We start from the raw sequence: 17735 nt of genomic DNA on the forward strand, positions 1-17735 counted from the left end.
TTATTTTTATAATCATAAAGGAAAAAAGTTATTTTTATTGTAGTTAAGAAAGAAGAGGACTGAGAGCCTACAAAGAACACACAAAATTAATCTATTAGTATTCCTTTAGAATTCAGGTGAAGTGTGAACAGTGTGGCTGACCTACCAGTGCATTTCTTTTTCATATTTTTCTAGAGTAATAGCATTGTTAAATGATGATAAACAATATTTCAGTGAGTGTTTTGTAGTTTCAGTGCATTGTTTTGACTATATGCGTAAGAATGGCAGTGAGAGGGAGTGGTAGAGAGAAGCACCCAGGTGTATGTGATACAGTGTAGTATGTCACTTAGCACTTCAAGGTGTTAAGTTTTAAGCAACAAAAGTAAACTCCAAGGAGTGACCTTAGCTAGGAGACTTTCGGTTTTGCCTAAGAGCTTCTGCTGCATGTGGCTGTGACAGACGGGACTATGGTTTTGGTTACCAGAGGGACATCCCGTGGTCATAACCAAGTTGTAAATGTCACTGAGATTCTTCCTGAATGCCTCTCATATGTATCAGTGATTCCAAAGCAGATAAAAATGAAACAAAGATTCATTTGGGAGTTAGCACTCCCAGAAGATTAGTTTTTAAAACAGAACAGCAGAAGGAGTTGTGACATGCATCTATAAGCAGTTGTAATGATTTGACAGTTATTTAGCCCTCAGTTCCTAGCCTTTTGGTTGAACTGACAGCGTGCCTGCAAAGATAGTGAGGCCTGTTTCAGCCCCATTAATGTCTTCTTGAATGTTCCCCTGCAGTCTGGGTAGTGATAAATGTTCAGTGATTGATGATTTTATAGTACCAGGGGATTCTGGGTTGTTTCTGGTTTCTATGAGCCAGGGCCGTTTTCTTTCTTGTTTAGGCCTCTTGTTAGTTTTTCTGATCTTTACTAAAATTATTTTAAGTTGGCAGAAGGGTAGGTATCACCTGCAGTTTTAATTAAGTAGGGTTCAAAGTCTTAGAAACAATATGATTTTAGAGGTGATGCTATACTGTGTTTAGTATGTGTAAGAGTCTGAGAACCGGAACAGTTTTTAATCCACAAGGCTTTCATAACACTTTATTTTTAATTTGGGTATCTTTTTTTCCTCCTTTGCTTAAAAGAAAAACAACATGTGTTAAGTTATTATATAAGGAGAAATTTAATAACATTTATTGTGAAATAATAACATTAGCTTTATTTTCATGGTGTTTGCAGTTTCATTTTTCAGACTCTTAACTTAAATCAGCTATCTTTAATAAGTGTTCTTTTTTAACATGACTCTTTCTGTAAGAGTATATCTTGTTATACTAGTATTAAAATGAATATAAACATCATTTTGGCTAAATATTTGATTGCCATTAGGGAAGGAGTCATTTCTAATATATTGATTATGGATTATTTTTAGTATTTTAAGTAAAACTCATAATTGCCTAACCCTTTATTGGTAGGGTACAGAGGCAGAGGAAGGTGGATAGAGATAAATATTTTCATAATTTATTACAACTCAGAAATATATTTTCGTAGTTCATCCTTTGTTTTATTTATCTTTTAGTTTATCCTTTGAAAGAAAAGATGTATAGAACTGTCCTCTTGGATGTAAAGATAACACTGGGCTAATTTTCTTTAAGATAAATACAGAAACATTTTTTTTACTTTAAAAAGTAATAAAGGAGTCACCTTTGTTTAGTTTCCAAGTAATGAACAAGAAACTTCGTTAGGAATGACCATTTGTAAGTCTGTATATTAATTAGATGAGTGTTATTATGCTCAATTAGCAGGATTGCCAAATAATTTCTTTAATACTCCGGTCTTTTCTTTCCCCTAGGGTTTTACAGACAGCCCTCATTACAGTGACCACTTGAATGACAGTCGATTAGGGGCCCATGAAGGCTTGTCCCCAACACCTTTCATGAACTCAAATCTGATGGGTAAGTTGGTAATTTTCTGCAAGCAGTCTTCACAAAGCCTCTTTGGTCAGAGACATATTTTATCCCCTGGTCCAGGAAAGACACATAAGTATCTAGAAGAAAGTTCCTGAGTTTCTAGGGGCATCTGGGCTTTCCTGGTCAGCTCAGTTTGAGCAGCAAGCATTCAGAAATGTGAGTCCTTTTCTCATAAAGCATTATTGGCATTGGTATTAAAAAGAAAGCATCAATGTTTAACTGTCAGTTTCAGCAGTGTATTTGTGACATTAAGCATTAAACATTTTCTGCTTTCTGGGCAGAGAAGCAGTTCCAAGACATTTGTAATTTACTGTTTATCTTAACAGCTGTATGTATGTGGTAATTAAAAATACGACAAAACAGTGATTTTTAGGCAGATTTTACTCATGTTTGGACCTTATTTTCTTTTGGCGCTATTTGATTAAAACTTAATAGTAGTACGCTTAGATGTTGCAGCATTTGTTTTAAGCACTTGGGTTAATATTGGAGATTTTTTAAGTTTTGTTCTGCATTAGTAAAGTTGTACTTTGAAGGATATTATCATCTACCACCTAAACCTGATTATTATATTTTGGTGAAATCTTTAAGGTTAACCATTCTCTGTATCTCCCCTTTTCTTCCTGTAAAACATTCTTCTCTCCCCTGCGCCCTCACCTTTATCTTTCTCATGTGCAGGTTTATAGCTGTTCAATGTGAAATGATAAGCCCAAGTTGTTTTTTATTTAATCAGTTTAGATGGCACTCTTTTTCTTTTAATAATAATTTTATCTTTTTGCAGAACCTGATTCAAAAGAATCTCTATTTTATGACATTATTTTTCCTTCTTGCTTATGCTGGGGCTGAGCACATTACAGAAGCTTTATTTAATCTGTCTTACTGTAAGGTTGTGGGTGGCTTCATGTAAATATGGAAGGTTTGTGTAATTGACATTGATTTCATTACTTATTCTATTCTTAAGGATGTGACCTATATTGTGATCTTGGGATTGTTCTTTTAAGACACAGCCATGCTAATCTAAGTGGATTACCCAAATCCAAAATCCTGGTGGTCTGCAATTTCTTTATAAATTGTTTTGCTTTACACAATCTTTGTTTATTTCCCTTATCCTGTGTAGTGTTGAGGAGACAGTCTGGTATTTTAGTGTGGATTTTGCCTAAGGCAGTTAGTTACCAGTCTAAAGCCAGAATCATTGTTACAAAAGAGTGAAATATCTAATCAGCAATAAAACTTGTGTTTAAAACGACAGTTTGTTTCAGTGTAACTGCAAATGAAAATCTGTGGTATTAAATACATTATCGTTCCAGGTTAAAATCAGATTTATTTTAATAAATTAAGAACAAAATAACTATCCTTGCATTAGGCCAGGAAAAACTTAGTAATTTTTTTTTTAAATTTTCCATTGAGCTTCCCACCAAAATAAAATAGAGGTGGTACTCCAAATAATTTCTTTTTGTCTCATAGCTTTTCCCAAAGTAGCATTTATTCTATAGTAAATGTGGCAGAGCAAGCTGTATTCAGTATTTTTGTAACTTCAGTTTGAACTAAGCTTTCTTACTTGAGACTGTAAGTCTGAATTGTGAAAAATCAGAAATTGTCTTTTTACATTTACGTTCTTACCTTTATTCTTAGCTCACAGAGATGACTCTTAAGCCCAGTAAAATGGTATCATTAACACAGCTTTGAGCCAACGTTATTGTTAAAGCTGTGGGGGGTAAGTGTGGGAATTGAATGAATCTAAGAAGTACATTGTTGGTCACTTGCTCTGAGCAGCTGTTGACTAAAAATATTTCTGTGAGGTATTCACTGAGTTAACATTTTCTTAGTTGGAGCAGTTATGAGCCTGTGCTTGGTTTCTTGAGTTTACAGATAATTATTAGAATACTTTTGATAGTCATTCATATCCTGTGTGTAAAATAAGTCTTAAAATTAAAAAAAAAAACTTGGATTCTTAAACAGATTGATGCCTTCACAGTACAAATGGAAAAAAATCTGCATTCATCTGAACTACATTATACAGTCAGTTAGGTACAACTATACATTTTCATTGTAACTTTTAAACCAAGTCTTAAAAATGTTAATTTACCTGTAAGAAAGAAGAAAATAATCCTGAAAAGATTAGGCAGATATGTTCAAAAGCATTTCACTGGTCATTGGCAATATCTGATTTTCTACACTTTCTTCCCTTTATTTTCAGTAAAAATGATCAAGTGAGGTATCTAATAATTTTGTCTAAGCAGTCTGCACAACAGTAGCCTGCTTTTGGAAATAACATCTCTTAAATTGTAGAGCAGTTCCATACAGCCACAGGCCATTCCCACTTGGTGTGAGCTGAAGTAATTGAACTGTTAGAGATACTCAAAATTTGGGTTTATAGCACTCGCTAGAGTTATAGGGGATGGGTTCACTTTTCCAGCCATTGGCAATTTAAGGGTGTTTCAGGCTAAAAACTTGTTAAAGCACGACTGAGATATGCATGGTAGTTTTAGAAGCATTTGGAACTGTTGATACCTGATACCTAATCATAATAACAGGTAGCACTTCAGAGGGGCGCTGTGAGTGAGGAATGCTCAGAAACAGTTAAAGCTAATAGGAAAGCAGTAACATATTTCATCATTGCTGCAACATATAAAAACACCATTAAAGGGGGGATTGTATGTCTAGGCAGTGTTGTTATTTTTTTGTATTATGTTCAGCCATAAGCACATTTGCCTGAAGAAATAGTGGATTATAAAGTGCCACTATCTTTCATGATGGAGCTCTCAAACACTTTAATGATCTTGCACATTGTAAAAATGAGAAATTTTGTCTAACAAGGGTTGATAATGATTCAATAATGAACAATTTGTCACAGGAACATGCATTTCTATATCCATTTAGATATTTTGAAGTGTTTTATACAGGAAGTAAAGCCATTATGTTGGATCAGTTAGTGTTCCTTTTTAATGAATTCCAAAATTATCCAGTTGATTTGTCAATATGGAAAAAAAGGGCTTTTCTTATGTTTCAAGTGGAAATAAGTACATCCTTTTGGCACATCACTAAGTAATTAGCAGCAAACAGTTCTGTATTATAGTAAAACTGCAAAGCTTTGACAATAGCAGAGAATTACCGTAGTATCACCAAATAGTCTTATCTCTTTCTAGCCTCTTCCAGTTTGGTTCCATTTCTCTACCTTTAGTCCCCTCGTTAATTTCAGTAATATTTGCTTTCCATTACCTGTTTTTGATGAGATGTATTTTTGGTGATGCTGGGACCAGTTTATTAGTTGGATGTAGAAGTGAATTATTTCATAGAATTGCCTGCCTTCAATTCCCAAGTGATTGTGGAATGAATTACTCTTATCTTTCTACCCATCCACATTTATCATAACTTTACTTATTTTAGATTGTATGTGCATGAGAAACTTAAGATGAGCTATTACCTTCAATTTTCCTCTTTTCTAAGACGCATTCAGATGTGTTCCTTTCTGAGACCCATTTTGTTTTGTTACTATTTTATCTTTTAAAGAATGAAAGCAACATGTAGTATTATAAGAGAAATGCAGGCCTGAGAGTTAGGGGATCTGGATTTTAATCCAGATCCTGAAAATAACCGTTACTTTTCTGATAGGGTATGCTGGGTAGTCTTAAAGAACTTCTGCAGCTCTAGTATTTTATAATTCTATCATCTAATGTATCTAATGTTTTCAATCCTGAAATAGGCTGCAACTAGAATTATAATTGCTATTTTGCAAGTGGTAAAACTAAGGCCAGGAAAATTAAGTGTTGTTTTCCTGAGGTTACAAAGCCAATAATTGGCAAAACTGAATGTCAAACCCACGTCTCCTGACATCCAGTCCAGTGTTCTTTCCATTAGGCACATCAGGCGTGTAAGGCACTTGTTCTTTCTGTATCGTGCTCCCGAGGTTTAACTAGCTCAGCATTTTCCTAAACTATAATTATGGAGACACTGGCCTTGAGAAATGACCATGAGAAAAAGGCTCCATAGTGACATAACTTTGGAAAACATTGTATATTGTGTGCTCCCTCTTAAGAGATTCAGATTGTACTTTGGGATATTAAAGACTCTGGAAAAAAAGAAGAAAGCTTATTGAACTTTGTTCAGCCCATCACATCCCAGATTCAGATAATGCACAAAAGCCTTTTTATGAAAAGCATCATTAGTCTCTGGAGAACCAGTTTTCCATGGAGCACACACTGGGAAATGTTTGTAGGTTTTATTAAGGGAAAAATAAAAGATAATACATGAAATTTCTCTGAAGTATAAAGTAACACAGTGTTAATAATATTGCTGTATATATATTTTTTATAACTCATTTTAGGCAATTTAGCTAATTTAACAGATTGGGTCCACTTGTTCAAGTACATTATGTAAAACCTCTGTTTACAAATATTTGACTTACAAACAAACCCGCTGTCCTTCCCATTGCTGTTGGAGTCTGTGTGCTCAGCCGTACCCTTCTTTCTACCTCAGAGTTTAAAGGGTGCCTCTGGTACCAGCTACTACATTTTATTTTTATTTCATTGTGGATTATATAGGTTCCTATGGGCTTATCTGGGTATTTAAACCCAAGTGTATTTTTTCTCTATAATCCTATATTTCAAACAATCAAATTTCAAACAAAACTCTTTTGTGTATTCCATTCTGCCTGCTCTATAATTTATGACTAATCTAGAAGTCTAGAGTTACAAAAAATATAGAATCACCATTTTCAGGATACCAAAGCACAATAGAAGTCTGCCCTCAAAAGATCTCTAACTTTGATGTCCCTGAAATTTTTTCACTAGATAATGAAAATGGTTATAATTGTGCTTAGGGAAAACAATATGGCTTAGTATTTGACAGTATTTCATAAGGATGAAGACTTCATACTTTCACCAACATTTTATGAATCTCAAGTCTCAAGAAGGGATATGAGTTAAATATATTCATTGATCGGTATCCTCTTTGGTTGCTTACAAACACAAAATGTTGGCACTGGAAGAAACTTGAGTGAAGGAGACCTAGTTACCATTGTAGAAACCAAAGCCAAGAAAAATTAAATGAGTAGTTAATTAGGAAACATGGACCCAGCCCTCTTGATTATAATTTAGATCACATCCCCTTTCTGCTACACTGCTTTTTTTTTCTTTTTTACCTCTCACATTCAACGATTTGTTTATTTGCCCCTTTTCCTACATTACAGCTCTTATGTTTTTTGCTTCCTCTTCCTGCTTCTTAGAGAGTCTGAATTGTTGAGTACCTTCCTTCTTCTCCTTCATGTACTCATTTATTCTGCTCTTAACTGCGTGAAATACTGTACGGCAGAATATAAAAGTGAATAAGATTTCATCTGTGTTTACAGACTTGACTATTTTAGTGTGGTAGGGGAAGTAGCTTCAATAATTAGTATACATGGTAGAGTGTGAGTGATACCAAAAAACTTTTTACAGAAATTTAGAAGAGATTATGGTAAGGTACAGCCAGAAGTGATCAGGGAAAATTTTATTGTGGAGTAGTGTTTAATCCAGTGTATTAGTGAGTACTCTTTCTCTAACAAATGACAGAAATTAAACTATGTTCAACAAAAAGTGGTATTTATGACTCTTATCCCGGACAGCTAGAGTATGTTGATTTTAGGCATAGTGGATCCAGGGGTTCAAACAATGTCATTGGATCTCCTTCTTCCCCCTTAAAAGTGTTTATTGAGAGAATTATGTAAAACTAGAGTGGCAAATTGGGCTGAGAAATTCGAGAAATGGGAAAGGGTAAGAATGCAGTGTTCTTGTCTCTTCCTGTCTACTTCTAGATCCTTCAGTGTTTCCAAATTGTTCTAAATTGTGCTTTCTGGCTACCATATTACAGGATACCTTATTCCTTAGTGGTTTGAAATATTTTCTTTCAGTGCAAATATGCATTTGTTTATAATTCTCTGTTCCTGGCAACACCATCCCTTTCCATACCCCTTCTCTGCCTCCACAGCCTGATAAGCAACCTCTTTCCACAGTTAAAATGGCTTTTGATAGTCATTCTTTTTAAGCCATTCCTATGAGCCAGAAATAAGCTAATGGCTTATTTCCTACCCAGTCTGGGAGAGACCCAACTAGTACTAATACCCCACTATGAAAGAGATTCCAGAGTTTCAAGGGTACTCCTGTATAGACTTAGGTCCCTTTTATCTAAGAGTAATTAGTCCTGGAGTGAATTACTTAAAAGAATTACTTAGAATTACTTAAAAGAGATGCTGACATTTCAGAAGATAGAGGGGGGGAAATTGTTTGGGGCTTTATTTTGAAAATTAAAATAACTAAAATTAGAAAGTGTTAACAAAGCAAACAATAATTGCTATTACCCACTAAGTCTTAAGTGAACAGAGAATGAATAAATTGTTGAGATTTGGGACATATTTTTTCTTCAGAAAATTGTGTAGTAATGGGGAAATCTCTTTTACTTCACATTTGAATTGTGTTGATTTTCTCTTTTGTTATTAACTGTCCCTAGCACAATTAGGTCCTAATCTGTTGATGGTTTCTGTGTTTGATTAAATGGTTCTTTTAACATCACTTTCAAGGACTTCATGAAATTTTCAGTCCCTTGTATGATATTCAACTTTCAGTGGATTTCTTTTGTATTTACTTTGTACTATGGGATATTTATCAAAAGATTGCCCAATAATGCCATTGACAGTGGCCTGATATAGGCACACTGTTAGAGATATTTCACTGGGTTGTTTTTGTTTTTTTTTAAGTTATCTGGTCATTAGTGAATATTGTCACAAGGTCACAACATTGGCTTGACTCTGTAGTCTTGAGAACTAGTAACTCTAGGGACTCATGTAAGGAGGACTGCCTATATTTTTGTTTACCCATCCCATTTGTTTAGTGTCACTTGTGTGTGTGTGCTCTTTGATCAACAGTAATCTTTCCTGATCTTCATGGTTTTATAGTGGGTCACTGGCATAGATCTGATAGATGGTTCTTCCTGAATCTTCCCATTGTATCTAACTCTAGGCAAGTTAATGCGAACTCTGAAGATATTCTGAGTTTTTCCTGAATGGGTTGGATGACACAGGATGTCTCTGCTTGGTTTCTAGAGACCAAAAGGATGATTTTTTTTTTGTTTAAAGGAACTTTTATAAACTTTACCATTTTCCTAGATGTGTATCATGTCAGAAGCACACCATGGCACACAGTTGAGAATTTGGGGCACTATTTTAATTAGGAATAGTCCTAGAGAAGCAGTATCAGATCACGCCTTCTATGTGGTAACATTTCAGATTCACTGCTTATGGTTAAAATGATACCTTTATTGTTTACTATAGGTTTTCTGAGTGTTTTGTTAAATATAAATGCTTAAATACTAAAATTCTCATAGACTGTGCTGGAATGGCTTTTAGAGGTTATCTGGCTCAATGGTTCTCAATTTGGCAGTGTTGAGAAATATACACAAGGTCTCACAATTAAGTTCGCAAACTCATCCAAGAAAAAGTGCCACATACCTCAGTGCTGAATATCACTACGGTCACCCTGGATGTACTCCCCTTGGGAAGCTATGCACCGATGCCAGCGCCTATTCCACGTTTCAGAGCAATTTTGGAACTCTTTTTTTCTGGAATGGCCATCAGAGCTGTCGTCTTATTACCCTTGATGTCCTGAATGTCATCAAAATGTCGTTCTTTCAATATTTCCTTCTTCTTCGGGTAAAGAAAGAAGTCCTTGGGGGCCAGATCAGGTGAGTAGGGAAGATGTTCCTATACAGTTATTTGTTTACTGGCTAAAAACTCCCTCACAGACAGTGGGTGCATTGTCATGATGCAAGAACCATGAACTGTCAGAGAAAAGTTCAACTCATCTAACTTTTTCACGCAGCCTTTTCAGCACTTCCAAATAGTAAACTTGGTTAACTGTTTGTCCAGTTGGTACCAATTCATAATGAATAAACCCTCCAATACCAAAAAAGTTAGCAACATCATCGCAACAAGTTGCGAACTTAATTGTCAGACCTGGCGTATGGCTGTCATAAAGACTGGAGTAGGGGAAGGTGCAGTTGGTACTCCGCACACCCTGGGAACTCTGGGTCTTCTTATAGAGTAAAGAATTAGTACCTGCCTAGTCAGTGGTCACAATGTTTATGCAAGTTTTAATTAAGCACCAAATAAAAGTGAAATTTTAAAAATTTGGAAAGCATATCCTGAATTGCTTTGGTTTAAATTTGTGGAAATATTACTGTTTGAAGATATTCATGGCATTTATCCTTCAGTTGTATAGGTTTTGTAGTATGTTGCTGTTATTTAATAAGCCACAAGTTTTAAGTGAAACAACCTCAAAAAAACTTGCTTATTTTGAGTGTCAATCCAACATTTTTATAATCACCTTCACATCTCAGCTTTTTATTTCTTAAATATTTAGCCTTTACTTTTCATATCTCATGTTTTTTTGGTTTCTTGGGGTTTTTTTTTTGTGTGTGTGTGACTTCCAGGTTGGGTTTTTTTGTTGTTGTTGTTTGGGATTTTAGGTTTTTACAAACAGTAGAACTTGCCATCCTACCTGTATTTTAGGATTTTCAGATATACCTATATATGGCTGAGATTTTACAGAATTCTTTCCTCTTGAAAAAAACATTGTGTGTTTTTTTAGCTATTGCCATATGTGTGGTGTGGTAGAAAGTATGTAACAGTCATTCTTGCATTACATACTTGTTTTTCAGTTCAAGAATACCTCTAGAGGATTGTTAAGAATCCTCAGATTGTATGACATTTCTAGGGAGTCACAATTAAATGGGAGTAGAGTATAACAAGACTTCACAGCAAATTAATCAGTTTATTTATATAGTTGTACATTTTATTAATTTCTATTACATGCTTTTCTACACTGGTCTCTGAGATCAGGGCTCAGAAAACTTTTCTACAGAAAGCCAGATAGTAAAGAGTTTAGGGTTTGCAGCTCAGGAGGCAAAAATCAGTGCATTATATAGATACTTAAATAATCATTTAAAAATGTAAAAAACTGTTAGTTCATGGGCTATAAAAATAACAGTTTGTAGCTGGAGTTATTCTACAGGCTGTAGTTTGCCGAACTTGTTCTAGATGATTTAACAAAAATACTTTAAACAGTAGCAACGCTCTCAATCTGTTGAAGAGGTAATAAATCATATATGTGAAAGTCTGTGGAACATACCAGGGTTGTTTTGTGGTGGTGAATTATTTCTAAAATTTCCAGGGCTTCATTGCCTCCATACAGAATGATAAGTTTCTTATTAGGCGAGTTATTTTCCTGTTGTTTTTGTCCTCAAATACGATATTGATAGTTGGCTTTTCCGGCAAATATCAGATTTCCTTCATTTGAAATCCTGTATTTCCTTAGCTTTCTATAATCTAAAATTAAAGAAAAACTATTTCTCAAAATAACAATATGAAATTGTAGCTGTAGTAAATTGAACTACCACATTAGGAAAGGAAAAGGTGAAAATTCGGCACCTTGGTAAGAGATGTGGCAGTAGGGCAGCTCTTTAGAGAGAAATCTTCAGAGAGCTGTGGAGAAGAGTCTACAGAGAGAGTCTGTGCAGAGAGGATAGTGTGACAATGGCACAATCATCAGGAAAGGATACTGTTGTTTAGTGAGAGTCTGGACTCTCAGCTTAGGAATCACACCCTTCCGGGGTGTGCAATAAAAATACTACAACGTTTTCTAGGCTTGTATCTGAACCATTTTTGTCAGTTAAATGTAAATTATGGATTCTATTGCAGCTCATAGAATATATACTTTAAAATTTTCATGTACAGTGCTCAGTGGTTTGCATTTGAGAAATTTTCTGATTTGATATGCTATTCATCTTTAAGGCTCTCTTCTACCTGAAATATTTAAGAGGAAATACAGTGCTCTATTTGTTATATGAGAATGATAATTTTATAATTGTTTTCTCAGGTTTACATGAAGTGAAATATGCTCTCACCAAAGAATTCTCAATCGCTTTTAATTTTTCTTTCACACAGGCTAATGAGTTTCAAGAAAATTAGATTGTACAGAGCATTTTTTACTCTGGGGGTGTGTGTGTGTGCATGTGTGTGTGTGTGCACCTGTGTGTTTAAACAAGATAGGAGCACAGTAAGTATAGGCTTTTGTTTTATTTCATTTTGCAGTAAGATTTCAATCAGGTGTCGTTAAAAAAATTGTAAGTAATATCTTTAGGTGTTTGTTACAAACTTACTAGAAAACATTTTCAGGTACTGGCATAGTAAAGCAGGTGTCTGCTTGTAGTTTACTATTTCCCCAGAGATTTGTAGGGATATATATATATATATATACATTTATAGATTACATGTTGTTATGTGTCTCCTATTTTTGTTTATATTTTTCTTTTAATCTGTCCCTGATTCCTTTGATCAACTTGTTGCACTGAACAGTTTTATTTTAGGACATTGCAGTTCATCTGAACTTCCCAACAGTTTCCTTTATACAATTTGCTTTTAACTTTCTGATTTACCATGATACACTTGGAAGGAAAAGAGTGCCCCACGCACAGGTGTGAATGAGTTTATATATATACCCATTTTAAAATATATATACATTGTATGTCTACTTAACTTGACCAGTAAGGAATTGAACCCAGAAAATAATTGAAATTTTACATTGGGGATGTAAAATGTATCTCCATAATAGAAAACATTTTGACACTTCATTATAAAACTAAAAATGCAGTTACAATAGAACTCAGCAATTGTACTCTTGAACATTTATCCCAGAGAGATGAAAACTTCTGTTCCCACAAAAACTTGAATATGATTATTCATAGCACCTTGATTCATAATAGCCCCAAACTGGAAACAGTCCAAATGCCCTTCACTGGGTAAATGGTTAAACAGACTGTGGTGCACTCATACCATGGAATACTATTCACCAATAAAAGGGAATGAACTGTTAATCAGTGCAACAATTTAGATTGATCTTAAATGAATGAAGCTGAGTGGAAAAAAAAAAAAGCCACTCTCAAAAAATTGCATGCTGTATGATTCCATCTATATATTGCTCTTGAAATGGCAAAATTATAGAATCATAAACAAATTGTTGGTTACCAGGGGTTACGGAGACAGGTGGATATGGTTATAAAAGGGCAACATAAGGGATGCTTGTGCGATGGAACTATTCTCTGTTATAATCGTGATGGTGGATACATGAACCTACATAAATGAAAAAAAAACAAAAAACGGGGGAATCTGAGTAAAATGAGTGGATTGTATCAATGTCAATATCTTGGTTGTGATATTGCAAAATGGAAATTTTGTAAAGGGTACACAGGATCTTCCCATTATTTCTTACAACCACATATAAATCTACAGTTATCGCAAAAGTTTAATTAAAGTATGTATACAAATAGATCACCGAGTATGTAAATACATTAATAGAAGGAAATAAAAGTTGTCAACAATAGGTTAGGTAATATAAGAGGGAAGAGACGGGTCAGGAATGTACAGAAATGATTTTTTTTCTCGAAACATTTCTAATGAAAATCTAGATCAACATAGGCACCCTTTTGGCCTTTTAAATCCCTGAAAATTCATGTATTTTTAAGGCAAGAATGTGTCTTGAACTTTAATTTTTAGGAAACTGTACAACTCTAATAGATGGTATTAGCAAGTGAGAAGAATCGTTTTAGTCAACACCTGTCCTTTGCTTTGTGTACACTGCACTGTTGTACCTTTGGGCAGTTGGGGCTGGGAAACAACAAAGGCCAAAAGCCTTATGTGTGCTCTGGACAACAACTTGAGAACATTTAGAAAGGAAGATAATCTGTATTTCAGAATTGAGTATTTATTTCATGGAAAAACATTAGCCAGAGGGCAGCATATAAACACTTGGTACCTGGGGTGAGGGCAAGAGAGTAAAGTAAGCGTGTCAGAGAAAAATATGGAGGGTCCCAAAGTTAATTCTTTAGTGATAAACTCCTAGTCACCTGATCCTTGTCACCTTTCTTCACCCCAGAGGCCACTAGAAAGATGCAGCAACAAATGTTGTCTGGTCCTGTCCTCATTTTTACTTGAGTGAGAAATCACGTGTGAGGAGTAGGTTGACTACAATGTATAATGTCAACTAGATGTGAAAAGCTCCCTCCTCTCCTCAAAAATGCTATTCCTACTTAGGAAACTCTTCTGTGGTCTTCAGTTTTTCACCAGTAAGCTGGCCCCACAGAAAGTGTTTGAGAATCTAGGTGAAGCTGTTCTGGGGTCCCAGGGGCTATGTATTTTAGGCAGACAAGTCTTTAGAGGGAGCCCTGGCTTGGAGTCTCTTGAGGTGATTGTGGGGGAGAACAGGGTAAGGTTCTTGGAAATGGAATGGAGAAAAACATCAAGCTATTTCATAACTTCCCCTTGGATTTTTAAAGATTCTACCTAATTGGCCAAATTTTTCCTAAGCTTTTAAAAAAGTTTTGCTTTTAAATATATGTACAAAGAGCCAATAATAAATAAAAATAGACTTGCCTCTGTGCCGTCAAAATTTTTTTGTCATTCGTGAAAGGCAAAGGCTATAATTGTGGATCTTTTAAAATTATAATAAACTAAGTATGGTACATTGTAAAGTTTTTGGAAAGTTTTTAAATGATCAATATAGAAACATGGATGAGTCCTTGGGGGCAGATTGTTTGTATATGTGAAAGCTGAAGTAAAAAGAAACCACCCCTTACTTTAAAATAAAGTGGCTAAATCTCAAATATCACTTTTTGCTTCAATGTGTCAGTTAATCTGGCTGTTGGGTATATTTATCTACTGCAAGCCCACTGATGCATGCAAAGCTGAGCAGAGTACAATTTTCCCCAGTGGGTCTTCTTTTTCTGGGCATATGTAGCTGTGCTTCAGTGTGGGGTCAGCTAGGGAAACCTAGCCAGGGCTGAAATGTCAGCAATTGTAAATATACTAAGATCCTGTCTTAGGTAAAGGAATAGGACATCTGATCTTTTTAGAAAATGTATTTCTTTTTTTTCTTTTTTTTCTTTTTTTATTGGGGAAAGGGAACAGGACTTTATTGGGGAACAGTATGTACTTCCAGGCCTTTTTTTTTTCCAAGTCAAGTTGTTGTCCTTTCAATCTCAGTTGTGGAGGGTGCTGTTCAGCTTCAAGTTGTTGTCCTTTCAGTCATAGTTGTGGAGGGTGTCGTTCAGCTTCAAGTTGTTCTTTCAGTCTTAGTTTTGGAGGGCGCAGCTCCTCTCCAGGTCCAGTTGCCGTTGCCGTTGCTAGTTGCTAGTTGCAGGGGGCGCAGCCCACCATCCCTTGCGTGAGTCGAACCAGCAACCTTGTGGTTGAGAGGACTTGCTCCAACCAACTGAGCCATCTGGGAGCTCAGCGGCAGCTCAGCTCAAGGTGCTGTGTTCAATCTTAGTTGCAGGGGGCGCTGCCCACCATCCCTTGCGGGACTCGAGGAATTGAACTGGCAACCTTGTGGTTGAGAGCCCACTGGCTCTTGTGGGAATCGAACCAGCAACCTTCGGAGTTAGGAGCATGGAGCTCCAACCGCCTGAGACACCGGGCCGGCCCCTTGAAAATGTATTTCTTATTTCCTGTGAGGCATATTTGGAAGCATGCGCAGTAATGATAATTACTAATATTGTAAATAGGACAATCTGTTAAGTTATATGGAATTTAAAGAATAATTCTGTAATTCTTTGTAGTTAGCTTATACTTTCTTTTCTATAAGAGTATTAAAAATTCTATTTCTCTTGTCTTAACATCAAATATTTTAACTTATTCTTATATTTAGTTAACTAGAACGTATGGCCTAGGTTAATTATTAACTAATTAAAGACTTCGGAGTATTGATCTTAACCTATTGTCATATATAATATTTTAGGTTTTTGAGATGAATACTGAGTATTATTGTATATATCACAAATGAATAGAAATTGTCAAAGGCAGCTTAATTTGGTTTTCTACTTTCATAAAAAATGTTACTTTAAAGTTCTGAGATTTATTTAATGTTATTAAATATTCATATTTAAATCATTTATATTCACATTATCATAAATCATAATTGTATTTAAATCAACCATAAGAAATTCCTACTCAGTGCAAATACACATGTAAGGTATCTAGAAAACATTAATTTTTGAAGGAGCAAAATTAGAGGTTAGATTGTCCGTCAAGCTGTATATAATGGATGAAATAATATTTTAATTTAAGATCCAAATGGTCCTGATATTTCTAAAGATAAAATATGTAGATCATTTAGTGTTGTAGGAAACCAGACTTTGGAAATTTGGAAAAAGTAAAAAACTACTCCTAAATTACCCAGCAAGTTACAAAGATACAGCATTCTCAGCATGCATACCCATGCTAGCATAACAATGTATAATATATCTGATTAGTGTCATAATGGATTGCCTTGAAAGATAATGGTTCTAAGGGTCAATAAAGCACACAGTAGGAAAGATTTAATTAACATGATCAATGTGGGTTCAAAAAAAAAATGATGCTTTGTGTTCATCTGATTATTGAGATCTTATTTTAAAGAATTCTGTTCTAACTCATTTTAAGTGTACCATAGTCAGGGAAAAGGACCATGCTTTTGCTTTTGAAAGCACTGGCAGAATAGAAGTGTCACAAAAAATGTGAAGCTATAAGACTGAATCTTCTTGGCTTGTGTTAATAGTCTCTGATCTAATGTGCATGACATTTTCGTTTTTAATACAGAATCTAAACAAATGTTTAGAGAAACCAGAGTCATCTTTCCATAGTGCCTGTTACTTGTTTTCTCTATGACTAGGCTCTTAGGAATTTGGTTGAAAGTTTGTTTTTAATTGGGAAAGTGAGGCATGTGTGTACAGGGAAGAAAAGAATGCAGCAGGAGTAATGTAGGTGCTGCCTTCTGTTCAGTTCCTCAAAACCCTTTAATTTAAGAGGCTCAGTCTGTCTCTAGGTTGTTTGGGATGGGCCTAGATAGACTGGATGCATTGGCTGTTGAAAGCTAGAAATGGACTCGGTTCATCTTGTACATATGAGGAAACTGAGATGAAAGCCTCATCATCAGAATATTCCCAACTCAGAATATTATTGAGTTGTTGTTGGGGAGGTGGGGAGGAAAAAAAGGAAGATATGGTAATAGGAGATTCAAATTATAGTTTGTAGACTAAAATTATGAACAGAAATGTAGAGTTTCAGTGAGTGAGGAAATCCATTTATATCTTGTTCCAGATGCAGTGTGCCTGATGTTAGTCCCACCGATGGGGTCTTGAGATGAAGACATGTTTGAATGTCTCCCTTTTCTGGCTTGCTCTGATGCCATTCTAGGTTTTTTTTATTTTGTTTTTTTTTGTGGGGGAGGGTTGTTTGTTTGTTTTCTTTTGTTTTAAGATGGAGCTCACCTGGGGCAAAACCAGCTATGGCTGAATTGACTTCTGGTTGTTTTCTTGGTGGATGTCTTGTTATTTCACCCAGGATAGAGGCAAAGAACAGCTGAATCCCAGTGAATTTCAGGCCAAACTTGAAAACACATTGCCTACAACTTTTCTTAGGAATTTGTTGTAGGCATAAAAAGGGAAAATTTAGATTCACTGGAGGTACCCTGTTTCCCCGAAAATAAGACCTAGCCGGACAATCAGCTCTAATGCATCTTTTGGAGCAAAAATTAATATGAGTCATAGTAAAATATTAATTTTACTATATATTAGTAATATATTAATTTTTGCTCCAAAAGACATTTAGAGCTGATTGTCTGGCTAGGTCTTATTTTCGGGGAAACATGATAGTCACAATTGCTTATCCTTTCTGAGGCCGTTGGTGTATGTTTATTATTATTGAGAGAAATGACACAGAAAGAACTGATTGG

General features: G+C 35.2%; 1 protein-coding gene across 8 annotated transcripts in view; it reads left to right on the forward strand.

Annotated features, from left to right (window-relative positions):
- TCF12 (transcription factor 12) overlaps positions 1-17735 on the forward strand; it is a 320504-nt gene that overhangs the window by 141301 nt on the left and 161468 nt on the right. For all 8 annotated transcript variants that reach the window (XM_088797234.1, XM_088797233.1, XM_088797235.1 and 5 more), the window contains one exon: positions 1827-1929. In XM_088797234.1, coding sequence (XP_088653360.1) covers positions 1827-1929 — 103 coding nt within the window. The remainder of the gene's footprint in view (positions 1-1826; positions 1930-17735) is intronic.

The sequence above is a fragment of the Rhinolophus sinicus genome, chromosome 3, assembly GCF_057876585.1.
Source record: "Rhinolophus sinicus isolate RSI-liver-muscle chromosome 3, RSI-T2T, whole genome shotgun sequence".
Taxonomy (NCBI): Eukaryota; Metazoa; Chordata; class Mammalia; order Chiroptera; family Rhinolophidae; genus Rhinolophus; species Rhinolophus sinicus.